Source organism: Ictidomys tridecemlineatus, chromosome 5 (assembly GCF_052094955.1).
Source record: "Ictidomys tridecemlineatus isolate mIctTri1 chromosome 5, mIctTri1.hap1, whole genome shotgun sequence".
Lineage (NCBI taxonomy): Eukaryota > Metazoa > Chordata > Mammalia > Rodentia > Sciuridae > Ictidomys > Ictidomys tridecemlineatus.
Genome location: NC_135481.1, coordinates 123,363,667 through 123,390,695, shown reverse-complemented (window position 1 = coordinate 123,390,695; position 27,029 = coordinate 123,363,667). Strand labels below are relative to the sequence as shown.

Sequence of the window (27,029 nt, the reverse complement as noted above, 5' to 3'; positions counted from 1 at the left end):
GCTGTGTTAAAACATCCGACAAGAACCACTTAGAAGAGGGAAGATTTACTGTGGCTCACAGCTTCAGAGGATTCAGTCCATGGTTGGTTGGCTGCATTGCTCTGGGGCTGAGGTGAGGCAGGACATCCTGGTGGGAGGGAGAGGGTGGGGCGGGGAAGCTGAGAGAGAGATGGAGGTCAGGGACAGGAAGACCCTTCCAGACTCACTCCCAGTGACCCACTTCTTCCAACCATGTCCCACACTCTAGTTTCCTTCCCTCCCCATAATCCATTCAGTCACAAAGGATTAACCCATGCATGAGCTTGGAGCCTCAGGATCCATTTCCTAAAAGCTCCTTCTCTGGACACTGCTGCACTGGGGGCCAGGCTTTCAACACAGGAGCCTCTGGGAGACTTGCAGGTCCACACTGTGACACCGTTCCTGGGCCATGAGCTGTGAACCAGTGCCGGAGTGAAGCAGTGGGAGCAGCCCCCATCCAGCCCCTGGTCGATTTGGGGGTGCAGAAGTCTAGCCCCTACCCAGTGTGGGGTGATTCTGAAGGACCATTCCTGTGGGACTGTCCTTACCTGCCTGAGTCACTGGGCACTTCTCCCTGGCCAGTCCTGCTGCTCTTGGTGGCTCCTAGGTGTTGTTCCCAGAGGACCCCCACATTCGTGTCTGTTCCTCAGCACCAGCCCAGGTCAGGTTTTCTGGGAGACACACACTGGGCTTCAAGACACTGGGTAGGAGATTAGGGGCTGGACCAGGGCAGGTAAGTATCGGGGCCACCTTGCTGGTGGTTGGCACAGAATGATCGTCCCTCCCTTGGGGCACCTGAGTACCATGTCAAGGGAAGGAAGCGCCCTAGGTGGCACTCACCTCAGGAGCCTGAGGGGCGGGGGCAGAGCAGGAAGTGCAGGAGCACGGAATGGACTGGATGACAGATGCTGGGTGCCAGGGGACTGAGGATGGTCTCTGATTCAAGGGCAAGTGTCCACCCAAAGAGGAATAGTTATGCACATTGTTGGGTCATCATTATTGTGGAGTGTTATGCTGTTATTAAGAAGAATAAAATAGACCTGTATTTGCAGGCAGGAAACCGTCCATATTGCTGAGTGAAAGGACTTGCAGAACACAGGTACAGCATGAAGGTTGCTGTGGAAGGTGTGTGTGGTAAAGTGCAAGGTGTCTGCAAGTGTGGATGCTAGGTGGTCACCCTGGTGTGGGGGGTGGGGAGAGGAGAATTTCATCTTTTCCGTGATACGTATCTATACAGCTGGGATTTAGAAACAAGCATATATTACTTTGGCAATAAAAGAGTTTTAGTACTTGCAACAAAAGTGTGGGGCTTCTTCACTCTGGGAATGGGACTAAATGTGACTTAGTCTTCAGGGAAACTAGAAAAGGCATTAATTCTATTAATTAATGCATCAGTGGAATCCACCTCAGCAAAGATGTCTTAATGAGGTGCCTGGGGCATCCATTATTTATCTTATAAACAGCTCCAGGCCCTGCTGTGTCAGGCTGAGGGCTGGGTGCTGAGATCACAAACAGCACACACTCCTGGCTGGCAGCAGGGCCCTCCCCTCTCCCCGAGGGTGACCTCCGTCCCCTTCTCGTTAACCCAGCTCCTCCGCTCCGCGCCCCTCCCCCACCCCAGGCTTCCTGCGCTCCGGGATCCTTGCAAATGGATCCTCACTCTAGCTCAGACTTCAAACTTACCCCCCACCTCCTTTCCTTAGCGCTCACAAATGTTGCTCATGGCACATCTACTGGCAGAATCTGGTCTCCATAAGCTGACTGGCTATACTCCCGCTCCCTCCCCTGGTTTCCGTGCAGCATCTCCATCCATGTAGCTTGGCCTGGTCCAGCGTGGCCCTCACCTAACCCACCTAACCTCCTGCTCCTTCCCCTGTGCGCGCGCCTGGAGCTGTCCGCGGTGCTGACCGCGGGCGCGCCCGGTGTTTGGCCGATGCGCACGCGTCCGGGCGGGGCGCGCGGGAATCGGCAGCGCCGCCACTGCGCAGCCTCCCGCGCGGTCCGGCCTGCGCGCTGCGCCCGGAGACTCTCGCTGCCCGGCTCCCGGCCCCGCCGAGCGCCCCTCGGGCCAGCGCCCGCAGACTCCCGGGCCTGCGGCCTCCTCCCGCCACCTCTCACCCGCGCCCGGCCATGGCGCTCAACAATTTCCTCTTCGCTCAGTGCGTCTGCTACTTCCTGGCCTTCCTGTTCAGCTTCGTGGTGGTGGTGCCGCTGTCCGAGAATGGCCACGACTTCCGCGGCCGCTGCCTGCTCTTCACCGAAGGCATGTGGCTGAGCGCCAACCTGACGGTGCAGGAGCGCGAGCGCTTCACCGTGCAGGAGTGGGGCCCGCCGGCCGCCTGCCGCTTCAGCCTGCTCGCCAGCCTCCTCTCGCTGCTGCTGGCCGCCGCGCACGCCTGGCGCACGCTCTTCTTCCTGTGCAAGGGACACGAGGGGTAAGTGGGGGCGCTCGGGCCCCAACAGACGCAGCCCTCAGGCCGCGCAGGTGCCCCTTCCGTGCCCTCAGCGTCCCAGGCCCTCCTACCCTCAGGAGCACGAGCACTTCCAGGGTTCCCGCAGCCGAGAGATCTGCAGGTGTCAACACTGGGCCCGCACCACCTACGCACGCAAACACAGGGGCCATGATGATCATCGGTACAAGGCCAGTGCCTCCTTCCCCTCCCCACGAGCTTCCGGGCATCGACCCCCCCTTGTGGTGCAGATGTTGCACAGTCATGGCCGAGCTGGCCAGGCCCTTCCAGGCTTTCCTCTGCTGGCGCAGCCAGGCTCCCACTCTCCAGAACTGGGGACAGCTCCCAGCCAGATTCTGTGCCTGTGCTTTGCTCTGCTCTCTCCTGAACGGGGGAAGGGCCCAGGCCTTGGTGGCCAGGAGAGTGGGGTGCCCTCCAGTACTCCCCATCATCCTGGGACAGAAGCATGTCTGGGGGAATCCTGGGCAGGCACAACCTTGGCTGGGGGCAGGGCAATGAGGGAAGGCCCTGCTTCCTGGTTCCACTACCTCCCTTCCTGGGCTGCCATTGTCCTCGTCACCCTATCCTGCCCTGGCACTACCCTGGAGCTGGGGGAGGAGGTTCACGGGGGCTGGGTGGGTTCCTCAACCAGTGGCATCTTATTAACCCCCACCCACTTGAGGCCTGCTGGGCCTGGGAGGAGCCAGGGCACCTGTGTGTGAGGGACAGTGAGATCCAGGCCTTCAAACTTTGCCCTGCCCCCATCTGTCACTTGTTGGCAGGTTTTAGTGGCTTCTCCCTCTGCAGGGAGGTGGGAGATGGGCAAGGACTCTGAGGATGTGGGGGTGGGCAGGAGTGGGGCCAGCAGGACTCCTGCTGCCCACCCTGAGAGCTGTCAGACAGAGAGGCAGAGAGAGGATGAAGGGGGCTCCTGGGGCAGAGAGGGCCAGCAGGCTGTGCCTGGGTGGGGTTGCAGGACCTGGAGGAGGGGTGCAAGTCCTAGGACCCCAGGTGTGGGAATGTCCTGGAGCCGCTGTAACCAAGCACCACAAACTGGGGGCTTCAGGCCCTTCCTCTCTCCCGGGTCTGGAGGCTGGATGTCCAGAATCAAAGTGTCTGCAGGGCCCCTTTCCTTAGGAGTGTCCTTCCTAAGTGCCTTCCAGCTTCGGCTGCTCAGCAGCCCTCCTTGTTCCTTGGCTTGGGGCTGTCGCTCCTTTCCGCCTCTGTCTTCACATGGCTTTCTCTCCGTTTCTTGGTCTTCCCTTCTTCTCATGAGGACATGGTCACTGGATTTAGTACCCAGGATGATCTCATTCTCAATCCTCAACTAAATGACACTTTTAAAGACCCTATTTCCAAGTAGTCCATGTACCTGGGGCCAGGACTTGGACATAGCTTTCTGGAGACACAGTTCACTCCACTAAGAGTCTGCACACAAGGCCTGCAGGAAGCCAGGTGTCAGTTGGGGAGGCCTCCAAGTGCTGAGGGTTTGGGGCCCCAAACTCTGGGCTGTGAGCCTGGCAGGTCTCCGTTTCTCTCAATTCCTCAATGGCTAGGGTCCTGAGGAGATGTTTGAGATGTCACCTTCACCCACATCACCAAATCAAGCCTTACCCTGTCAGCCTTCTGCAGGTCTAGGGGGTAGAAACGTCTCTGGACAGGAGCTGGCACTGAAGAGGGGACATGGGAATAGTCAGAGGAGGGGATGCCCCAGGTCCTGGGGTCCCTCCTGCCTGGGCCTCTGGAGGTGGAGGGTACAGGCCATAGGGGGTCAGCCACTGCTCAAGCACATCCTTCCAGCCTTTTGGGCCTCTGCAGGAGGATTGGCCCCAGGATGCTCATGGGCTGGCCAGGGCTGACAGGAGAGTAGGTCTCTAGACAGGACTCAGCTTTGTGGCCACAGCAATGGGTGATTTCAGAGAGGTGGGGTGACCACCTGAGGCTGAGGGACAGGCAAGGGAGTGAAGAGACCCAGAGCTTGCAGGGCAGGGATCTGTCACACAGGGAAGCTCATTCTGCATGACCTAGGCAGCAGACCTCGGGAGCCCCGGCTTGTGTCTTGTCATCTTGTAGAAGATGTCCACCTGCCCTGTGGAATGGCCAGCATCGCCCACTTTAAATGTGGAAACTGAGGCATGAGTTTCCAGGTCCTCCCGGGCTCTTGCATGGTGTCATTCCTGAGGTCCTGAGTAGCATCACTGGCTGAAAGGCAAGCTGACCAGCCCACAGTGGGATTTAGGAAGCAGATGGCTGGGTGGTCAGGGCACTCCGAGGAGGACCACATGGCTCGAGTGCACCGGGGGCCTGACCCAGGCAGCTTTTGCTGGTAGAATCTTAGGGCCTCTCTGCTCCAGTGGTTGGATTCGTGTCCTGCCTGGAATGACCCCTCTCCAGTTTTTGTGTGGGCAGCCATGGTTGGTCCAGCCTTCTTTCCTCCAGCACATAATGTCCCATCAGGAGCTATCGGCTAAGGCCACAGGGCTTTTGGCTGCCTGCCCTCCTCTTGGCCTAGTGCACAATCTAGATGGTGGTCAGCTGTGATGTCAGTACTCATCTGAGTTCTGTAGGACTTGGGTAAAGCTCTTGCAAGCCATTCCAGGCTGAGGGCATCAGTCTGAGGGGACCCTGGTGGGGTGAACTCAGGGCAGGCATCTTATTTGTTTCTGTGTCCTCGGGGCTGGGTGCAGGGCCTGGTGTGTGGGAGTCATCAAATGATGTTTGCTGAGAGGTATCAGCAAGATGCTTGGGTCCTGAGCTGTCCTGCCCTGGGGGCACACAGCTGGTCCTGTAGTCCTTATAGATTCATGACTTAGCTAGCCTAGGGGTCAGCCCTTCAGACCTGCTGTGTCAGTAAGTTCTGGCCTCCTGAACAGCTTGGGTCTGCAGAGGCCAGCAATGGATGAGGTGGTCAACCCAGAGCAGCACCTCCAATGCAGGCGAGCACAAGTGCTGGGTCAGCAAAGGGACTTGGGACAGCTAAGGGGCTAGGGCAGGCATCTACAATGAGCTCGTGTGGTGGGCAAGGCTCTCAGGGCCATCAGTACCCTGTCAGTCTCTGGTTTCTGAGGTCAGCACACGCACTGCTTCTCCCAAGGCGAGGCAGCAACCTTGAGGCTCTGGCTTCCCTCTGTCAGCACCGAGGCAGAGCCTGGGGCCTGTTGAGGGTCCCTGGGTTGGTCCTGAGCTGTGGGTCTGGAGCATCACCCCGGAGCTCTGGGCTGAGTGGGTGGCACCTGTATCTTTGGGGGTCTTGCTTGCAGGGCAAATGACAGGGCTGATGTGGGCTGTGGGCCTGGGATGGGGCACTCTGGCCGAGAGGAACCCTTTGCGCCAGGCTTGGCAGCAGCCTGTGACTGGCTGGGGAGCAGGGGGTTAAGACAACCCTTCTGCCTGCCTACACCTGTCGCTCAGCCTTCAAATTGCTCCCGGCTTCCCAGGGAAGCCGTCACCATGGAGATGGCACATCCTAGGCTGGGCACCCTGAGAGGCAGGGGGGGAAGATATGTTAACCCTGTGTGTGCTACACTCCTCCTTCCACGGTGTCCTTTCCTGAGTTTGTGTGTTGGGGGACAGGGTGGGGTGACATTGTGACCCTGGAGGGCTCCATCCAGATGAGGCTTCACATATATCCAATTCTTCAAAAATCTGGAAAGCCCAGCAGGGTCCGTGGGAACCCACCAGGAGTGGCAAGATAGCGGAGGAGGCTGTCAGCAGTGGCTCCGGCTGGGTCTTCCTTGCCTCCTGGGGGCTCCGTGTCCGGCCATGGGAGGAGAAAACCATGATGCTGAAGTGTCTGGCGTCTGCAGATCATCAGAGTCTCTGGCTGTTGGAGCCTGTGTGTGAGCATCCTCAGTGTTGGCAAGGGACAGGGCCAGGGACTGCAGGGCCCCTGTGCGTCCCAGATGTGTTGTACCAAGGGATTCGGGACGGGCTCAGGAAGACCTGCGCAGGAGCTCTAGCCCGTGGGAAGTGCTCTCCATGCCTACTTCCCACCCCGCCTGGAATTCACTGCGCAGCTCAGGGGCTGCTGTCCCACCCCCACTGGGGAGGCACAGATGTGGCGCTGGTCTGTCAGTTTGTCTGGCCTACTGTCTGCACTGTGGCCAGCCCAGCCCTGCAGAGACCAGCAGGGGGCAGCAGCAGCTGGGATGACCTGTCTGGGAGTTGGGAATGCCAGGTACCTTGGTGGTCCTTGGGAGGACCACAGAGTGCTGTCCAGTAGGTGGAAGGATGAGTGTGTCCTGGCACAGGCTGAGTCCTCACCCTCCTGCTGTCCACTGAGCTGGATTTTTGTGCCAAAGGCAGGGCTCTTGCTTGGCTCTGTCTGTGGAGGCCAAGTCCCTGCCTGCCCCCCGCCATCCTGTCCTCCTTGGCTGGAGCAGAATAGTCAGTGCAGGTCTGCATGGGGGTGAGCTCTGGGTGACCGTCCTGCTGTCCTCCACGAGCCGTCCTCCAGCAGGCCAGGCCCCTGCTCCCCTAGCTTGCTCAGTCCCAGGCTGCTCTGCATAGGGTGCAGCAGTTCTGAGCCCAGTCTCCAGGCACCTGGTGCCCATGGGTGACTGCACTTCCTGCAGCCCAGTTTCTTGGTGGCAGCACTGACCTTAGCCCTGGACATAGCTCTAGATGAGCACTGAGGGCTGGGAGGGCAGTGGGCCATTCACAACAGGGGATCTGTCTTGGGAGGCGTGGGCAGGGAGTGAGTGTCCCTGGGAGTGGGGCCCTGGGTTACCTGGTGGACAGCACCTGCCTCCCAGCAGGGGTGGGAATGCGAGTGAAGAGCCATTGTGAGGCGAGCAGGCCAGGCAGGGCACAGGGTCCTGTGCAGAGCGGGGCCACAGGGCAGTGTCCACCCAGGGTGGGGTCTGTCTGCTACCAGTGTCCGTTGTGCACCTGCAGGTGGGATGGGACTCGACTCGCTGGGCCCTTGGCCGGAAGCCTGGGTGGAGGCCTGGTCTCCCACCTGGGTGCCTGCCAGTCCTGCTTGCCCTGCTCTTGCTGCTGTGACTGCTGGGTCACAGCCTGTGGTTTTAAGAGCACTGCGTCCTCGGGCCCCTGTCTCCTCAGGGCTGGGGTCCAAGCCTCCCATCCTGGAGCTCGGCTGCTGGCCCAGTAGCCACTGATGCGGGTGGGCCCTGGTAGCAGTGCTGTGGGATCGTTGCCGAGATTTCATAAGCCTGGTGACACCTGCCTTGAGCTGGGCACAGGGACTGGGTTTGTCACTGGTGTGTCACCTCCTAGGCAGGACCACAGGCTCCTGTTCCAGCACAGGGCCTGACAGAGGCAAGGGGAGGGCGTGGAGGTGGGGAGGGCACGGGGAGGGAGGGCACAAAGCAGGCTCCCAGGGCATTGCCCATCTGCTTGCCCAGGTAGCACCTGCCACGCTGGGAGCCACAGCCCGACCTCCTGGCTGGGATGCCACCTGGTTTCCAGGTGGTCCCAAAGCCAGGTTGCTTAGTCTACACATTGGCAGCACCAGTGGGCTCTAAGCCTGTGGCAGTTTGGAGGTGGACAGGCCCTTTCTGGCCACCCTGCTCCTTGCTGCTGTCCTACATGAGGATGTTGCCTGTGAGGGCCCCACTGGGGCACAGTCCCTGTCCCCCACCCCCTGGCACCTTAGTGGGCAGCCGACCTGAGGCTCGCCTAAGGGACTTTGAATCTCAGGGGCTTCTGGATGGTGGATGTTCTGGGCAAGGCAGAGGTCTGGTGGCGTGGGTGACCCCACACAGGTCCCCTGTGTGGGCAGACAAGGAATCAGTGGCACCCTGGGTGTCGTGGCTGTGTGCACCTGATGGAGGCCCTGGGGCCCCCGGGGCAGTGGGCCCAGGCCTGAGCCAGCCCCCCTGATGGCCCCTTGACCAGGGCTTCCAGCTTGGCCCTGGTTGGCCTGGCCTGTGCCAGTTCCCCTCACAGCTTGTCCTTTTAGCTTTAAATAGGCCAGTCAGCACCTTCGGCAAGTCCCTAACGCAGCCAGTCCCCAGTGCTCTGGAGACCATGAAGGTAGAAGACCCTCCTTAGCGTCTCAGGCTGTTTGAGATGCTAAAGCAAAGTGCCCTGACCTGGGTGTCCTGCTCCAGTCCTGGAAGCTGCATGTCCGCGGCCAGGGTGCTCTCAGGTTGGGTCTGGGGAGGCCTGTTTCCTCGTTCGTGCACGGCACCTTCTTGCCGTGTCCTCATGTGGTGGACACATGATGGGTCCCTTTTACGAGGCAGTGACCCAGTTCCTGGGGCTCCACTCCATGGCCTGTCTGCTCCCCAAGGCCCGTCCCTCATGCCCTCCCCATGGGTTGGGATTTCCACAGGTGAACTTGGGGGTGGGCATTCGGTCCACAGTAGTGGGTGACCGTGGGGGTGGCCTGGGCTGTGGCCTTGTGCTGCACAGCCTCAGGAGGGCGCCTTGAGTGCCAGTGCACACTGTCTCCCGTGCCTTGGAACGGCCGTCTCGTCCCTGTGCTGGCCTCCTGCTGGCCCTGCCTCCCCTGTGCAGTGACGGTCCCGTGGTTCCAGCTCTGGGTCTTTGGGAAGGTGAGGTGGGCAGCTCGGGGCTGCGTGTGGACTAGGGCCAAGGGATGGCTGTAGAAGGAGAGCAGCCCCTGAGCCCTGCTGGGACCCACCTGGGGCCCAGATGCCAACCAGGAAGTCCAGAGGGCTGGGCCCATGTTGGGGGTGCTGAGTGCCCCCTGCGTCCATCTCCTGTCCTTGGCTGCAGCTCCTTCTTCTATGCCTTCGTGAACCTCCTGGTCAGCGCCTTCGTGGTCTTCCTGGTCTTTATCGCCAGCACCATTGTGAGCGTGGGCTTCACCATGTGGTGTGACACTGTCACTGAGAAGGGCACTGTGCCCCACAGGTATGCTGCCCCCTGCTGTGTCCCTGGAAGACCCTTCCCCGGCCTTGCCTGTGCCCCAGGGATCTTACCTCTGAATCCTGTCCTGGTCTGCACCTTGGCTCTCCCCCCCCATACCCCCACCTGTGCACTCCTGGTCGCCCCTTCTGGGAGCCCACCCCCTCCTTCCTGGCTAGGAGAGCCACCAGGGGTTGGAGGACCCTGGGAAGCTCAAGGTGGCCATGCAGTCCGAGACCCTGGGGTCTTGCCCTGAGCTGCCTGTGGGGGGCAGAGGCCCAAGGAAATGTTGGGATAGAGGCTTGGGTCCTGGTGGGGTTGGAGGTCTGGCAGGGTAGGGGGTGGAGAATAGAGTAGAAGGCTCTGGTGGGGCAAGGTGGCTCCCTGCCATCGCCCAGGGACCTCTGTGATCAGGGCGGCCACTTGGCTGTGACCTGGGGCAGCCTCTGACTATCAGGGTGCCCAAAGTGGAGCATGTGACTGCCCATATCCCTCTGGGATACTTCTGCCCAGCCCTAAGAAGGCCCAGACCTTGGGGGCAGGACCTCAGGTCACCTCTTCTGGAGGCTCCACATTCTTTCTTTAAGAAAATCAACTCTGGAACCTGATGTCTAACTGGGTGACGCAGACCTGGGCACATGGCCTGCCTGACCTCTGTGTGTCCAGTGGTTATCCCAGGCCAGGCTGGGGTGGGTCTGCACAGGTTCCTCTCCCCAGAGCCAGTCCTGCTGTGCTGATGGGGGTGGGGACCTAGAGGCTCCCCCTCCGCCGGGTGGACGGCCCTCAGCACTTGGGGGTGGTGCTCCCTGCTCCCTGCCAGCCACTCGGCCATAGAAATCACCCTCATACCCACGCCTTGCGTTTTAGCTGTGAGGAGCTCCAGGACATCGACTTGGAGCTGAGTGTGGACAATTCTGCCTTCTATGATCAGTTCGCCATTGCCCAGGTAGGGTGGGGCCATCACTGCCCCCCAGGGAGGAGCAGGCCCAGGGCAGCCTGCAGAAGCAGAAGGTGCCCCTGGAGGGGAGGGCCAGGTTCCCGGTGGCTGGATGGGGTGTGGGGAGGTGGGACTGGAAAGGGGCCTCACGTCCTGGGTTTGAAGGGAGGGGTCTGTGTTCTGGACAGGCCTCAGAGCGTCCTGTGCAGGTGGGTGGTGCCAGGTCCAGGGTCATCCTGGAGCAGAACAGGAGGCCATTGTGGTGTCCCAGGTGTCCCTGTGCACGGGAGGCTCCTACTCTGCCTGTCTGCCCTGCCAGCCCTCACTGGGCTCCATACTGGGCATCCTGTAGGCTGGACACATTGGTGGTCAGTGAGGCCCCAGGCAGAGCCTGGAGGTGAGGATCTTTCTGGGGTGACCTGAAACGGTCACAGACAGTGACAGGTAAGTCCAACGGAAGATGCTCGGGGCCTAATCTGTGCCAGTTAGGTGGTGTGGGGACAGACCTGCTCAGGGGGGAATCGGGTCCACGTGGAGCCGGCCTGGAGCTGATTAAATCGTTCTCTTTCAACTGTTTGGAAACAGCAGGTAAAGGTCAGTTTATTCCAGTGGCTGGAGGGGGTCCTGCCGTGTGCCAGCTCCTTGGAGCTGAGCAGCCCCAGCTGCCAGGGTGACGTGGCCCTGGCTCCTCCCCAGGGACCCCCTCCTGGGGTAGAGATTGGAATCCACAGGCTCCTTCACAAACTGGGCTCTGGAGGGGGCTGCAGAGAGGAGCCTGAGGTCCCCAGGCCTCAGCCCATGTCCTCGCTCACAGAGTGGGACACTGGGCAGGGTGGGTGCGGGCTGTGCCCTGACGCTGCCCTGCTCTCTGTGCAGTTTGGCCTCTGGGCGTCCTGGCTGGCCTGGCTGGCCATCACCATCCTGGCCTTCCTGAAGGTCTACCACAACTGCCGCCAGGAGGACCTACTGGACAGCCTGGTCCACGAGAAGGAGCTGCTGCTGGCCAGGCCGGGCCCCCGTGCCTCCTTCCAGGGGGAGAAGAGCGCCGTCATCTAGGCTCCCCGCTGGCAGGGGCGTCGACCCCAGGATCCTTGCCCATCGTCCTGTCCTGGGGGAGCAGCTGGGGATCCCTGCCCGGGCCCCCACCCCTGCCAGCGCCGCCCTGCATGTGTCCCCCCGCCCTGCCTGCTGTGAGGTGAGCACCCCGATTCCCACCCAGAGCCTGGCAGCGGCTGGCTAGGCAGCAAAGGGCCAGGGGCTGCCAGGCTTCACGCAGCACTCGGCTCTCCTCCTGGCCAGGTCCCCGGGTCCCTTTGCCACTGGGGCGGCTGGTCCACGCTCCGCCTCTGGGTGACTGTGTGTGCCTGTGGGCGTGGGGACAGGGAGGTGCAAGTGCAGACCAGCTGCCCAGGAGGGTGCTGCTGTTCCCTCCTGCAGACTGCAGCCCAGGCCTCAGAGCCTGGCCAGCCCAGCCCGCAGGAGCAGGACGTGGGCAGGGAGCCCTGGCTCCACGCTGCGCTTGGTGGTGAGCGCTGGTGGTGGCTGCGCAGCCCTGCAGGAGAGCCCGGTCCTCCCTGGAGGGCCTGTTCCTCTGTGACCTTGTTCCAGGGGCTGGGACCCCATGTGGAAATGCCCCCCGCCCTGGCCTCTGTGAGCCAGTTGTCCTGAGCTAGTCCACAGGCTCCCTCTGCACTGCCATGCCCTTCTGGAAGGGAGAGCCCAGCGTGTCCAGCTGTCTGCTGTCCACCAGCGACTGCTGTGTTTCAGGCGGAAGGTAGCTCAGGCCAACCTGGAGGGGCTTGGTGAGCATGGTCAGCTGGGCCTGGGAAGCAAGGCCAGCAGGGACTTGTCAGGACACTCTGAAGGCAGGTGCCAGTCCAGGGGAAGTCCAGGCCAGGTGGGACAGGTTGCTGCCAGCCCAGGGTTCAGCTGGGAGTTTCCCACAGGTACTCAGGGGACAGTATTGTGTCAGTATGAGGTTCCCAACGCTGCTCTCCTCCTGGGCCCCTAGTCTACTGGACACAAAGACCCTTCCCAACCCCAAGGGTCCTGGTTTGTCTCCCCAACACAGAGTGGAGTGGCTCCTGCCTCACTCTGCCCTGGGTACAGCCCCCAGGACCCTGGAAGGAGGAGAGAGGGACAGGGCAGGGGAAAGGGCAGCTGGCCAAGGGCAGCCGCTGTCAGCGCTGTGTGGACCTACGTCCGCCTGCACTGGAGCTCCCTGGGGGGCTGTGCATGGCTCCCCAGACACCTAGGCCCTGGGGGTTCCAGGAGGGGGCTGGGTGCTGGTCTGCCGTGGGCCCCGGGTCCCCTGGGGGCTGTGGTGTGGGTCCCCACAGTGGCTCCGCTGCAGACTGCTGTTGAGATGCCTGGACTCCTCCCTGCTGTTTTCAGGGGGCCACCTTATTTTAATTTTCCTTCTGGCTAAACTGAAAGTGAAGATCTTGAACCTCCACGTGTCTCTTTCTCCAAGTCAAAATAAAAGCAAACCCTGTCTCCACTGCGGATGAGGGCTTGTCACGTCTCCTGGCTGCCTCCCCCAGCCTCCCCCAGCCTCCCCCAGCCTCCCCCAGCCTCCCTCAGCCTCCCCCAGCCTCCCTCAGCCTCCCTGCTTCCGTGGCTCTGACTGCCTCCAGTCTGATTTGAACCGCTGCATCCTGGGCTTGTTCTGTCAGTTTCAGGGGCTTATCAGGAATGGCCTTCTGGGCACAGTGGGCCTCACGCCTGCATTTCAGGGGTCCGAGTCTCACGGCCCCTGGGTGACCCCTTAGGTGTTTGGACAGATTTGAGGGATTCCTCTGGGTCCTTGTTTGAGCAACATTTATTACAAAAACAGCTGGGATGGCAGTTCTGTGGGCCTGAGAGCTGGACACTTCTCTCTGCCATCTTGGCAGTGGACAGCTAGCTATGGGGAGGGGGCCCAGCCCCCTTCCAGCCCTGACCCAGAACCAGGTTGAGAGGCAGCCCATGCCCAGGGGCTGAGCCTGGGCCGTGAGCCTCCTCTCAGAGCCTCCTTCTAATTTGCAGTAGGGGTGGGGACCTGCCTGTCCTCCTCCCAGGGTGGGTGAGGTGGCATAGGTCTGGGGGCGGCTGGGCTGGTGCAGGGAAGTGGTAACCAGGGGTCCCCTGACCCCCACCATGGTCCTCTGGAGGCCACTTCTGGGAACAGGGCCTCTCTGCAGGGCTCCTCCACCCTGGGGTCCCCTGACCCTGAAGCTGCAGGAAACCCTGGAGACCCCTACCCATGGTCTCTGAGGCCTGGGGGATCCATCCCTTAAGCAGTAGAAGAGAGTGAGCTGGGTGTCCAGGCAGGACTTGCCTCCGTGTATCCCCCCATTCAGGCCAGGGTCCCCACTGGGTCGAGGGAGGTGAGGCCCAACAGCTGCCAGTTGGATTCGTCCTCTGACGGACTCTCACAGTGTACCCCAACACATAAAATGGCGGGGCAGCGCGTCTCCCGTCTGGCCTCCAGTCAAGGCGGTCACTGTCCCTAGGTCCCCCTGCCACGAGTCCTGGGTTTGCCAAGCAAGCTGGCAGGGCTCTCTCCTGGCTGGGGCCCGAGGACTGCCTGACGCCCTACCCTAACCCTCCTCTACCCAGGGCTGCCCAGAGGGGACGTCCTGGCTGGCCACTGGCCAGACACTCAGGAGGCAGTGCCAGCAGGCCAGGAGCAAGTGCCACAGGCGCATGAGGAGGACCAGGAGCCGGGCTCGGAGGTCCTCCAGGGGTGTGGCAATGGATTTGGCCCGGCCACAGCACAGGCCCAGAGCTGCCCCGAGCAGGATGCACACGGAGAGCCGCAGGAGCAGGGAGCTGCTGCCCGGCAGGCGCTGGAGCAGGGACCTGCGGCGGGGCAGGCGCCGGCCCGACACTGTGGGCCGAGGCGGGGCGGATCAGTTGTGGCCTGTGTCCTGACCCTCTCGGGTGAGGACTGGCCAGGGGCTTCCCCTCGGTGGGAAAGGGATGGAAGGAGACCCAGGCTGCCGGGCCACTGTCCTGTACCCATCAGGATGGACATTTGGGAGGGTTGGGGGTGACTCCCAGAGTCCCTATGGGATGGGGATCCCCACTCCTGGCCAGAGGCAAACTGCACCATGGGGGGGTGGACACTGGTCCCCAGCTGTGTGCACCCAGGACCCCAGTGTGGAGCTCAGCTTTGGAGCAGACAGGGGTGGCACTGTGGGGCCTGGGGAGATGGGGGCAAGGTGTGGGGCCGGGACGTGCAGGAACTCCTTGTGGGTGGAGGCCCAGAGCGCGGGGCAGATGGGGCTTGGGCTCAGAACTCACCCTTGACGGTGGCCCTGGTGTCCCTGCTGGCGATGTCTAGGAGGGAGAGCACAGATCCCTCAGCCTGCCGGGCGCCCAGCCCTGCTTGTCTCTCCCGACCCCAGCCCAGAGGACCAGCAGCCGCCCAGCCCCAGGCAGGGCCCACTCCTCAGGGCCCTGACCCTGCGAGCACAGCGGGATGGAGAACAGTCCTTGTCCATCAGCAGCTGCCCCACTGACCACGACCCTGTGTCCATGGGACCTATTGCCCAGGTTTTACTGGGGGTCTACCTGGGAAAACAGAACAGGGACTGTGGTCCCTTCTGGGGGTCTGGGGTCCTGCCAGAGCTGTGTGGGCACTCTGGGCACCACCCTCTCCCAGACCCTGATGCTGGCCCACGTGCCCTCTTACAATGAATGGCCGCCTCCAAGGGCTCTCGGAACCGTACGTGCCTGGAAATCCTCTGTGGGTCGGCCCCCGGAGGCCCTGGCTTGGGCTGGCCGCGTCTCAGGATGGAGCGGGGCTGCTTCCTGTCACTGTCCTGGCCAAGAGTGGGAAGCAGGCCCCAGTGAGCACATTTCAGCAGAGTCCTCACTGCCCCCTGGGCTTTATGCAGAGGGACAAGTGTGGAGACCCCAGAGCTGCCCTTGGCCCCCCACCCTGCCAGTTGCTCTTACATGGAACCCGGACAGAGCTGAGCAGGCAGGGCAGTAACCAGCGGGCCCCTGTCCAGCCCACACTCTGTGCCTCCCAGTCCAAGTGGGGCACAGTAATGTTTACATATTAATAAGAGGAATAACCCATCCTAAGGTGACCTCAGGGTAACCGGCCACTGATGGAGGACTCTCCGCCTCAGGGTTGGGAGCCTGCCCTGAGTCCACTGAGTTCCTGTAGGGTCTGTCGTGGGGCCCCCAAAACCAGGCCTGGAAAGGCTGGTGACCAGGGATCAGGCGGGGAGGGACGGGGGTGCAGAGCTCTACCCTGTCCAGAACCCCCTCATACAGATGAGGGGCAGGGCCTAGACAGGGCTTGGGGACCCACCAGCAAGGCGCGAGGCACCTCCTCCCTGAGGGGAGATGCCAGCCCTGGCCCCTTCCTCTGCATTATCTCTGGCTGCTGTTCTGGCCCTTGTAGGGACTCGGGGGACAAGGAACATGGGGATGGCGTGGGGAGGGGCCCTGGCTTAGGGGGCCAAGATAACAAGTTCCACCCAGCTCCATGGGGCTGGCTGTGGCCTTGCCTGGCCACTGGGGTCTCGGCCTCCCTTTCTGGGTCAGCATGTTCCCAGGCGGCTCCGGGGTGAGCAGGAAGGCAGCTGTGCACCCACGTGCCCACCCGGGGCTGCCGCCCACCTGCTCCGTTACCAGCTCATCTGCCCAGCCCCAGGTTGGAAGGTGAGCTCCTGGCCTCTGAGGGCCCAGTGTCTTTGTCTGTGGCCCAGGGACAACAGGCTGTCTGAGGGCCATCCCCAGGTTCTCCCAGCTGGGCACCCCCACCGCACGCAGCCTGCTGCTCTGGGGTGAGGGAGGCTGCCCTTCAGGGCACTGGACCTGGCAGTGAGCTTAGAGCCTCCATTGGCCTCAGGGCCTGAGGTCTGGTCCCTCCTGCTTGGATGCCCCCGATCCTGCTCTGTGGAGACTCCCTTGCTGACACCCCCTCCAGGGCCCCTCCCTGTTCATCCTGGAGGACGCTTGGTGACAGCCTCAGGTGTCCTGTCTCCACCTGCTCCCTCACTCCAGCACTGGCCTTTCTGCGCTTCTCAGCTGTCACCTTCCATGGCTCCCACGTCCCCTGCCTCCATCCGGCCCCCCACCCTGCCAGTTGCTCTTACATGGAACCGGGTCAGTACTGAGCAGGCAGGGCAGTCACCAGCTCCCTGCCGCTGACCTCCTCAGTCTGGCCGTCTCCCACCCCCACGCTGCTTCCGTGTCTGGGACCCTGGCCTGATGCTGTGTGCCCACCTGGTGCCTCCTCACCAGACCAGGCCCTTCAAGGTGGCCTCCCTACCCCACCAGGCCCCAGGTCCCCTCCTGCTGTTCCTGGGGCAGAGGACACCTTCAGAGCAAGGGTGGGGACCCTGCCTTCCTCACTGCCCCCACCCCAGGGGACACAGTGTGTGCAGGGGACGTCTCGGGCAGCCCGCCTCACCCTTTCCGCCCTGGGCACCTGTGAGCCCCACGTGGCCTCATTTCTTCTGGGCTGACGTCGGGGCCCTGGCCGGGGGTCGGGGTGCGGGGCTGGCACCGTGGTCTTCATTTACTGGAACATGGTCCTAGGACAGGAGATGGTTCACTGCATGAGCAGCGCCCCCCGTTAAAGACAAAGGGATGAGGAGATGACTCCTGGGAAGCCAGGTGGCTTCCAGCTCCGGCCGGCCTTGCCCAGCGTGGCCGCGGCCCTCCTGCCCAGCGCGGACAAAGCCTGTGCCCTGTGTGCTCAGAACCGCTCCTGCAAGTAGTGCCCTCCGCTGCTGCCCGGTCTCCATCACCCTCATCTTTCATGGCTGTATAATACTCCTCAGGGCATAATACTGTCCTGATTTGCACCTACCTGCCTGGCAGTGTGCCTTCTGTCATTGTCACTGTGTGTCTCTCTGCATTGCCTCTGCTCAGCAGGGGTGGCTCTGGCTCCCACAAAGGGTGGGAGCTTTGCAATGCCAGGGCTCAGCGGGCCTGGGAAAGGCTCTTCCAGAGGGTCCTGCAGCCGTCCTGCTGTGCCCCTGAGCTCATGAGCCCACCCCTCACTGGCCAGGTTTGTCCCTGCTGCTGTCTGTCCCTCTACCCTCTGTCCTTCTGTCTTTGACTCTGGTTCTTTGTCTCTAAGCACATCTCTCTCTCCTTGTCAAGGTCTGATTCTCTCTCTGCCTCTCTGTCTCTGACCTGCCCCTCCTTGGGTCACGCTGCTCCCTCCCTGGTACAGAGGCACCTCTTGATCCACCAGCGTGTCCCCAGTTGCCAGGAGCTGTGCATGTCCCCTGTGCCTTGCTCAGGGTGGCTGCCCAGCACAGATTTCCTTCTTCCATAGCCTTGGCTGGGCCTTGACCTCTAAGGTCTCCTGTCCTGCTCCAGGTGCGGACGCCACTGGGCATCCCAGCAGGGGCAGCCGGACACCAGCCCTCCCAGGCCTGGGGCTGCCGAGCACACCTCCCTACCTTCTCAGGGGAAGTGAGGTCAGAGAGGGCAGGGGTGTCCCTGGCCACAGAGGCTGACACAGGGCTGCTGGCAGGCTGGTCCTCCCGGCTCCTTCCCAGTTTGATGGGTGGCTCGGGGCCGTCTGCCCTCCTCCACCCTGCCCAGGCTCTCCCAGGGCCCTGATGAGGGGCATTTGGTGGGCATCATTGCCCTCCGGGTGGTGGCAAAAGTTTGAATTTCATGAGAAGCGTCCTGGTTTCTGTGGACCCTCCCGGGCCCTGTCCCTGAGGGCTGGGAACAGGCTGGGGGCTCCCCTGTCCCCAGCTGCCTGGAGGGGTGCGGCTGGGCCGCCTGCAGCCTTCCTTCTGGGAGAGAGCTGGCTCCTGGAGCCCTGTCGGACCTGAGCATGGGGCGAGCCGACACCCTGACATCCACACCACAAGGCCCGCCAGCGCGGTGACCTCACGGGGAGCACTTTCTCCCAAGGTGGCGTCAGGTTTTACTGCAAACAGGGCTGAGCAAGGAGCGGGTGCAGGAGCCAGCATGTCTACCCACGCTCAGGGCGTTCTGCTAAGAGGCTGTGCGGCCTCAGTGCCCAGGGCTGAGGCCACGGGAATTCAGGCCCACGTAGCCTCCAGGCCAGTGCTGTCACAGAGCACCAGGCTGTTCTGTTTGGGGACACTGCCTGGCAGGCAGCCTGGGCAGCATCTGCAGAGAGGGTGCTGGACCCAGTTCACACTTGGGAGGGCCGGGAACTGCTGAAGCCCTGCCAGATTGTCAGAGGCTGGGGTCAAGGGTGGGCAGGGACCCTGTCAGTCTCCTGGGTCCGGAAGGGGGAGCTATGGGCTCTTTGGCTTCTCCTGTGGCTGCACAGACTGGACACCCCAACCCTGCAGCCAGCCTGCCCAGGTCATGCCCTGCACTGCCTTGGAGAGCAGGCTGGGTAGGCCAGGGCCACCCCAGGCAGGGCCACACCAGACTCAGCCCCTTTGCTGTATGGCCAGGAGATCTGTGGTGTGCTGTCCCTGGACAGGGCTCTTTGGGGGATTGTAGGACAACATGTGCGTGTGAGCATGTCTGTGTCATATGTGTGATTATGACAGTAGCCACACGTGGGAGAGCGTGTGTGTCCCTGGGAGTGCCCACATGTGTGTACATGTGAGTGAATGTGACGGTGTATGTTGATGTGGGAGAGCACACACCTGCCGGGATTGAATGCACACTCAGGTGTTCCTATCTGCAACTTTGTGTGCATATGTGTCTTATTCGTGTGTGCATGTGTCTGTGTGCATGCAGATGTGCTGTGTGTGCCTGTGGGTGTGTCTGTGTGGTGTGCACACGTAGTGTGTAAGCACGTGATGAGCGTGTGCAGCGTGTTGTGCGGGTGCTGGGCTGTGACCTTGCTGGTTGGGGGTTGGGCTCTGGAGCTCCTCATGTGGCCACCTGTGACCTTGAGTGAGACTCAGCCTCCCTGGCCTTGACCTGCTCCCTGCTTGGTGCTAGCAGCCTCGGCAGCTGCGCCTGGACCCTGCCGGGTGCAGGTGGGCTGTGTCACAGCAGATCCCAGCTGGTGCATCTGCCCTGTGGTCCCTCCTGGGAGAGTGGATGCCAGGCATGGGGACAGCCCCTCTCCCATGGCCTGCAGCCCCTCTGGAGCTGTGCACTTCACCTGGCTGCCCTCGTCCCTGCTCCCAGGAGGCCACCCACCCCTGTACAGGCAGGTGCTGCCTGGGCCCAGACTTCCCCTCCAGGAGGGGAGGAAGCTTCCTCAGGAAGCAGGGCTTTTGGTGTCCCCAGGCGTGGCGGGGTTCTGGTCTCTGTGACCTTGGTCATGTGAGTGAGCTCCTGGGGGCTCCTGTCCCCAAGTGACGCAGCAGAGAGGTGGCCCTGGTTTGCACAGTAGCAGGGGAGGCCTGCTTGTCCCCGCCCCCCAGCAGAGGCCTTGGTGGCAGGGACAGGGTGTAACTCGAGTGTACTTGCTCTGGGGCTGGCTGGTGACAGATGGGTGATAAAGGGTAGAACATAGTTACTGGGGACTGGGCCTGGGGAGTGTCACCGCCATGCCACACTGCTGGGGAAGGTGCCTGTCTGACGGGTGCTGCCCCTCGCTCTGGGCCACGTGGGGCCCCAAAGACCCTCTGAGCATTCTTGGGGCTTGTCCAAGTGCCCCACCTCATCTTGAAGCTGTTGGGAGCTGGTGACAGCCCAATGCCACCTGCCATCCCTCCTCTAAGCCCCGGCCCCTCCCCGGCCTCCAGGGCCTGTGGAGGAAGGAGCTCACTGCCTGCTCTGCTCCCTCCGTGCTGCCCGCTTACCCCCACAGCCTGGCACCTGTGTCTACATCCTTGCCCAGGGCGCTGGCCGGGCCCAGGTCCAGTGGCTAGCCTGTGCAGGCCCCAGGGCCCAGCCGGTGCTGCCAGTGTGCCCCTCCTCGGCTCTGACCACCGATGGACACCCTGTTTGGCACCCACAGCTGCTCCTCGTGTACCCCCACTCCGAAGCTGAGCCCACGGGCATGCAGGACCCAGGCCCACAGTCCTGGAGGGCAGGCACTCGGAGCCTGGTGAGTAGGGTCGGGCTTTCCTGCTGCACCACCTCCACGGCCCTCTACAGGGGCTGGGGACGGGACAGGCTCCTTGGAGACCTCCTGGGAGAGTGAGGAGGCTCGTGAGCCACACATACACACACACACACACACACACACCCCACCTGGGCTCCGGCAGTGTCCCGCCTGTCTCAGGGGAGCTGGCCCACTTGCTGCGTCCCACACGCTGCTGATCATCAGAGCCTCACCCGGGCGGGAACCGGAGCTGTGAGGCCGCTCACAGGCGGGCGGAGAAGTTTCCATTACAGAAACACAGGCAGTGGCCTCAGCAGCCCTGAGGGCCTGGCTGCCCGGGGGGCCTCTGAGCAGGGGATTGTGGGAGGCTGTCACCACGGGGCTTGGGGCCCCCACTGTCCCAGTCACCTAAGCAGTTTGGCTAGACGAGCTGAAGCTGCAGAGCCAAGCTGTGTCTTCTCCCCGCTGGAAAGAAGCAGGAAGCCAGGGACGCCCCACTGACCTTCTCTCTGCAGGTGGGGGGCCAAGCTGGGGTGCGGGGCACAGGGCTCCCAGAGGAGGCAGAACCCGCAGGCAGCTCACTCAGACACCTAATGGCCCTGGCTTGGGGACAGGGAGCAGGGCTGGCCTGGAGCAGCTCTCACCATCCAGGGGTGTCTGGAGCCTCTATGTGGCTGAGAGGCCCTTATCCAGCTTCTGCCCCCAATGGGCTGGCTCTTGCCTCCCCAAGATGGCCGAGGCTCGGGCAGGGTGTAGGTGAAGGGCACAGGCTGGGGGTGTGGGTGAAGGGCACAGGCTGGGGGTGTGGGTGAAGGGCACAGGCTGGGGGTGTGGGTGAAGGGCACAGGCTGGGGGTGTGGGTGAAGGGCACAGGCTGGGGGTGTGGGTGAAGGGCACAGGCTGGGGGTGTGGGTGAAGGGCACAGCCTCGGGCAGGGTGTAGTTGAAGGGCACAGCCTTGGGCCAGTCCTGGCCGCCCAGGAGTCTCAGAACACCAGGGGCTAAGATGTCCCTGAGTCCACTCTCCGGTTCTCTGTGCAGATGGGGTTCAGAGGGGCTGGGTGTTTCTGGGGCCACCAGCCCTGGTTTTCCTGAACTGTCCCCTTTAGGGAGCCCCTCAGTCTTGGGTGGAAAGCCAGGGGAGGTGGCCTGCTAGCCCCTGCCTCTGTCTGCTGTCCACCCTGCGGGTTCCTGGCCTGCATCATCGTCTGTTCCTGAGCAGGAAGCTGCGTCCGCCTGCTCCCGGAGCTGGCTCTCTTACCTGGCTCCCTCCGGGGTCCTCGTAGCTCAGAATCAGCCCCGCTCTGCAGGTGCCAGCAGTGTCCGCTGCGTCAGGGATGGCAGAGCCCCTCCTGCCCACTGAGGAGGGGGGCCAGGGGCAGCCCCGCAGGGCACACAGGTGAAGGGCCTGCTGCCTCCCTCTGGCTGTGGCCTGGAGGGGCCACCGGCTTATCCACAGGACCCAGTTGGTGCGAGCTGCGTCCCTGAGCCTGGCCCCTCTGCTCTGTTGTGGAGTCTGTCCAGCTCTCCAGGGCTGAGCTGCGGTCACCTCTCCCCTTTGGCAGGAATAGCAACAACCCGAGGATAGGCCTCTGGCCTCAGATTGGGTGGGAGGTGGCTGTTCCCCAGGCCCCTGGTGGACAGCAGGCCAGGCCTGCAGACAAGGCCAGGGGTCAGGGCTACTGTTCCCTCCCCCTTGGCCCAGAGCTGTGTAGCTTACAGAAAGCCCAGGGCTTGAATGAGTGGATAAGTGAGGGTCGTGTGGGCTGTAGGGAGCCCAGCCCTGACGAGGCCCCGCTGCAGGGCGGAGCCCTGGGCTCGGGAGGGGCCCCCTTGGGCCCATTTCCTCTGCCCCACATGGCCCCAAGCCCAGAGGTTTCAGGGGAAAAGGGCAAAGGACAAGTCCCAAGCTGAGGGTTTGGGGCATGCTGTCGGAGTCCCAGTAGTGCCTGGCAGGAGGAACAGCATCTGGGCCAGGGAGGCACAGTGGGAGTGAGGGGACCAGTGTCCAGGGTCTGCCCAGTGGGGCACACAGGGCTCTACTTTGTATCTGCTGCTTGCAGCTGCCTTGCTTGGCAGGTGTAATTGACTCCTCATTTATAGATGAGGAAAGTGAAGCTCAGAGAGGCCAGGCAACCCACCCACTGTCACACAGCCAGGAGGAGGTGCTGGCTCAGGCTCAGTGGCTGCTGCTCAGTAGCCCCATCTGCAGGTGAGCATGGCATCCCCAGGGGAATTGGATCTGAAGAGGGGCTTTGTGGGCTGTCACAGGCATGAGGTCTGCAAGTGGGCAGACCTCTCGGGGACTTATGGGGTTCAACTGTTTTGAAGGACAGTTGAAGGATGGCGGAGACACCTGTCTCATAATGTTCCCTGGAGGCATGTCCTGCTTAGGTACAGCTATGGGATCCCTGAGCCTGGGTGTGCAGGATGAGAGGGGCAGGGTGAGGGGAGGGACGATGTCCAGGCCACCAGGGGCCACAATGGCCACAGAAGCCTGGACGTACCATCCATGCCCATGCAGGGGTGCTGGGGGGACTCCCTGGCTAACCCTGGGGCAGGTGCAACTTCCCCTGTAAGGGCAGGTGGTCAGTTCCTTGCTCCCTGGGCCACACTGAACTCTGCCCTCAGACATGGGGATCTGGCATGTCTGTGTCCCAATAAAGCTTTATTCACAAAGACCAGGTGTCCAGCTGGCCCAGGATGACTTACTGACCCTTGTTCCAGGGAGACCGCCTAGGAGCCTAGGAGGGTGGGGGCAGAGGGAGTCCTATGCAGCAGGGACATGTAGGAGGACCAGGGTCTTGACGCCAACAAAGCCCCGATCCCGGCTCAGCTCTGACCCACCAAAGCCGGAGCTGTTCCCACTGGGCACAGAGTGGGGAGCTCTGGGCAGCTCCTTCCTGTCCTGTCCTTTGACCAGAGAAGGAAGGGCTGGCCCAGGCCTTGAAAGCTGCCTACTGCCTGCTCTCTCTGGAAAGGGAAGCCACCACTGTCCCGTGGCCATTTGCTCTGGGTGGTTTATTGTGCCCACAAAGGCCCAGCAGCTCTCGATGCCCTTGAGCCCTCTGGTCCCCGCCAGCTGTACCCCCAGCCCCATCTGATAAGGCTTGCCCTGTGCCCTCCACCGATACCTGCTTGGTCAGGACACCACCGGGCCTCCTCAGGGTGGGCAGAGGTGGCCTGGAGTCTGAGCTTCAGGGTGCACACAGACACTCCGAGATGCCCCTGTTCTGTGCCAGGGATGGGGGAGGGGCCAGGCCCTGCCATCTCAGGCCTGCCCAGGGCCAGAAGGGTGTCCATGCCTGGGCAGCCCCACCATCAAGGATGAGGAGCCCCTTGGTCCTGACTCTGCCACTATCCAGCCAGGTGACCCAAGCTGTCCCCTGTGCGGGGGGAATGACTGGAGTCAGTGGAGGGGTTTCCTGTTCAAGTCTCCTGGGGGGCAGCCAGCCAGCCCCAGGGACAGAGGCACACAGAGGTCTCCAGAGGACTTGGAGGTCTCTGCAGAGCAGTGGACCCTCTGGTGTGAGGAGGTGGAGCTGGTGAGAGGACAGGGATGGAGCTGGGCTTGGTAGATGGGTCCTAGGGCCCCTGGGGCTGGAAGAGAAGGGAGAGGACTCTCACTGCCAGTCACCAGGCCCAAAGGGACAAGGGGCCAAAAGTCACCACCGGCTATGGCCACCTGGTCACAAGTGGCCCCACCAGCATACCTTGGTGGGTGGGAGGAGTGTAGCCTGAGGGTTGGGGTCCAGGAGAGAAGGAGGGGGAGGAAGTGGGACAGCGTAGGCTTTGGGTTGGAGGGCAGAGGCACCGTCCCAGCAGGCGGCCAAGGAAGGATCTCAGAGAGTGGGCAGTGAGTCCTCTGCCACCAGGCAGGCAAAGGATGAGGCTGCCTTGAGGACTCTTGGGACAGTGCACGGTGTGGGAGGGCATGCAGGGCGGGGAGCATGTGCCTGTGCTCTCCCTGCTGCCCGTGGCTTGCCTGGCACACAGCCAAAGCTGTGGCGCTTTTCTGGCTTTCAGCTTCAGCTAAGGGTCCTGCCTGATCACCACTGGCCGTGGGGTCAACTCCCTCTACTGTGGAGCGGGCAGCTCGTCATTCTGACTGAAGCAGGGACCTTTGACAGTTAGGGCTGTGTCTGGCCACCCTGCAGAGCCAGGCCCTTAAGGAGGCCAGGATGCCGGCAGCGCCTGGCCAGAGCGGGAGGCCCGATGTCCCGCTCAGCCCGGGCTAGCCGGAAGCACTGGACCCCGTTGGCACTAACAAAAGGGCCCCTTTCGCTCCTGCTAAATTATTCATGACCTCCAAGAGGCCGTAAATGTCCTCGGCTCTCTACAGGGGCCATAATTACAATGATAAATTTTATTTATGAAGTCAGTGCCTCCCGCGAGCCGGCTGCCTGGGGGGCTGTACATAAGCCATAACCGAGACGCCCCGAAACCTGCCGCGACAGCTGTTTCTCCGGCTGGGCCTTGGGGGCCGCAGGAGCAGGCAGGGAATGCCAGGGCAGGGGTCTCCATCTGTCCCCTGACCTGCGGAGGGGACGGTGTGGGGTCCGTTTGGCTACAGGGGCAATCACAGGGTGGGTTCTGGGTCCAGCCTGGGGGACAGTGGACCTGGGCCCCGTGGTGGGTGTCCTTGCCCCCTGCCCTTGGTCCCTGGGCCTGAGGACCCGCTGAGGGGGCCTGACTTTGGCTGCTCCCAGCTGAGCTTGCACACAGCTCACACCCTGAGTTCTCACACCAGAGTTGTCCCCTGTGCAGGGCTCAGGTGCCTTGGTGGGCACAGCAGGGCGTGTTCGCGGGTGCCCAGTGGCACCCCTGCATGCTCCTCTCTGCCCCACCAAGCCTGCGTTTTGGCCTCGTGGGCTGCAGAGGACGAGGGCTCTTAGAGGCAGGACCCTGCACCTGGCCAGAGGAGGCTCCTGCTGAGCCTGATGAGGACCAGGGCAGGGGCCATGGCCTTGCCCCACCCCTGTGCACGCGGCTGCTGGGAGCAGGTCAGGAGACTCATTAGGAAGAGCTGAGAGCCTGGTAGGGCCCCCTGCTGGCCTCTGACCTGGGATGTTGGTTCCAGCTGAGCATAGTGACCCCTCTCCATCCATGTAGAGGGATGGGGGACTTCACGTTGAGATGGCAGGCGGGGCAGGCAGGGGGGACAAGTGAGACTGGTCCTCCTCATTGCTATCATGACAGCGACTGGACAGCCCAGCCTGGGTGCCCTGTGGCCTTGCAGCCCAGGTGGTATGGCCTTGCCTGGGCATCTTGAGGCTCTGCACCCAGGTATGGCCTGCAGCTTCCCGGACCTTTCTACCCTCTGCCGGGAGCCTCCTGGGCTCTTGGCAGATAAGTCTCTGGACTTGATGGGAACCGCCCACTGGGAAGGAGAGGTGTCCAGATTTTCTGAGAGCTGTTGGAGCTAGGGCCTGAGTGGCCTCGGTGCATGGCCAGGAGCCACACCCCTGGGCCCAGCAGTACCCAGGCACGACCTTGCACTGTGAGGGGCCAGACCGAGGAGCAGGGTGGGGACACGAGGTGAGAGAGGGACTCTGTGGACCGCCCAGGGTGCTGACCGGTGGGGCTTTCTTTTCCAAGAAGCCATTTACCTGCAGCCCGGCCTGGTCTGGTGACAGGCTAAGTCACATTCCTCAGCAAACTACCTGTTAACTGCAGGAGAAATGCAGGCCCAAAATAATGTCAATGGGAGGAACCCAAGTCACCCTGAAGCTGACCAGATCCTGAGACTCTGGGAGATAAGGGTACTTCCTCCTAACCATAAAGTCTGCAAGAATGTATGGTTAAGAATCCAGTTAGAACCAGTCAGTTTGGGCCAGGTGACCTACAGTGGTCATGGCAATGGGGACTTAAAATCTGATGTCCTCCTGCTGTCTGTCAAAGTCAAGAGGGGGACCTGGGAGGGACACTCTGGGGGGGACACTCTTCCCAGGGATCCCCAGTAAAACTGGAGTGCAGGAGAGGCACAATGTCCCTCTCCTCTCTGAGGACCCACTGTATCTCTTGGGAGTGTCCCCTTTCCCTTTCCTATTCCTTCAATAAACTCATTCCTGCTACTCTGAGCGAGGTGGCTGAAATCTTTCTGACTTGGTCTCAGCAATCAGGGATGGGGGTCTTCACGCTGCCTCAGTTTCCCAGAAGGCCCAGGGGCCAACCGTCTTCATGACGCGGTGCTTGACCCAGTCAATGTAGAGATATCAGGGCTGATACCACATCTGGGTGGCGTCCACTATTGGCCCCCAAGGGAGACCAGGGCATGGAGCCTTCAGGATCTGGCACAGTGCCTGCCACCAGGATCTCCCTGCTGCTGCCAAGTTCTAATGTCACGAGATGCTAGATGAGCCACGGGATTCGCCCCTCACAGGCCAGGAGTTGCCAGGTGACTGGGCCTGCACAGCCTGGAACCTCGGCCACCCACCCCGTGGACAGTCATGACTCGCTGCTAAGGAGGAGAAGCTCCGGCCTCAGGTGGCTGCCCCAGCAGAGGGCAGTGACCACACACAAGGGACCCCTCAGCCATGGCCTGAGGGCCAGGGCGGGCACCGTCCAGTGGCAGGGTGTGAGCCCCACAGCCCAAGGGGGTGATGGACACAAACTCCTGGGCCGCAGCAGCCAGCCTGGGGGAGTCTGGGGGAGCAGGTTGGGAGGAGAGGACGAGGAGGTCCCAGGATGGACACGCAGGGTGGGGGCAGAGCGTCTGGCTCTGTCTCCTGCCTGCTGGACAGTGGAGAGGGCACAGCCAGAAAGAGGGAGGGTGACCAGGCTGGCCAAGTTCCTGGGCTACAGATGAGGAGGGAACAGTGCCTCTCTGA

General features: G+C 62.2%; 2 protein-coding genes across 17 annotated transcripts; one reads left to right on the top strand and one right to left on the bottom strand.

Annotated features, from left to right (window-relative positions):
• The first annotated feature begins 1,619 nt into the window (after positions 1-1,619).
• Positions 1,620-12,745, top strand: Tmem179 (transmembrane protein 179). Of its 2 annotated transcripts, XM_005334641.5 has the most exons (4): positions 1,956-2,453; positions 9,174-9,311; positions 10,173-10,251; positions 11,119-12,745. In XM_005334641.5, the coding sequence occupies exons 1-4, from the start codon at positions 2,149-2,151 to the stop codon at positions 11,296-11,298; spliced, it is 702 nt and encodes a 233-aa protein (XP_005334698.1). In that variant the 5' UTR covers positions 1,956-2,148; the 3' UTR covers positions 11,299-12,745. The 2 variants fall into 2 exon arrangements, with proteins under 2 accessions (XP_077907143.1, XP_005334698.1); XM_078051017.1 differs by lacking the exons at positions 9,174-9,311; positions 10,173-10,251; positions 11,119-12,745 and adding an exon at positions 2,549-4,071 and having other exon boundaries at positions 1,620-2,453.
• Positions 12,746-13,045: 300 nt separating this feature from the next.
• On the bottom strand, positions 13,046-22,013 carry C5H14orf180 (chromosome 5 C14orf180 homolog). Of its 15 annotated transcripts, none has more exons than XM_078051026.1 (5): positions 21,461-22,013; positions 16,658-16,781; positions 14,921-15,045; positions 14,530-14,565; positions 13,046-14,113 (listed from the first exon to the last, which is right to left on the bottom strand). In XM_078051026.1, exons 2-5 carry the CDS (start codon positions 16,696-16,698, stop codon positions 13,824-13,826), a joined length of 492 nt encoding a protein of 163 aa, XP_077907152.1. In that variant the 5' UTR covers positions 16,699-16,781; positions 21,461-22,013; the 3' UTR covers positions 13,046-13,823. The 15 variants fall into 15 exon arrangements, with proteins under 15 accessions (XP_077907152.1, XP_077907156.1, XP_005334701.2 ...); XM_078051030.1 differs by having other exon boundaries at positions 16,676-16,781; XM_005334644.5 differs by having other exon boundaries at positions 14,921-15,050; positions 16,676-16,781; positions 21,461-22,007.
• Positions 22,014-27,029: the final 5,016 nt, after the last annotated feature.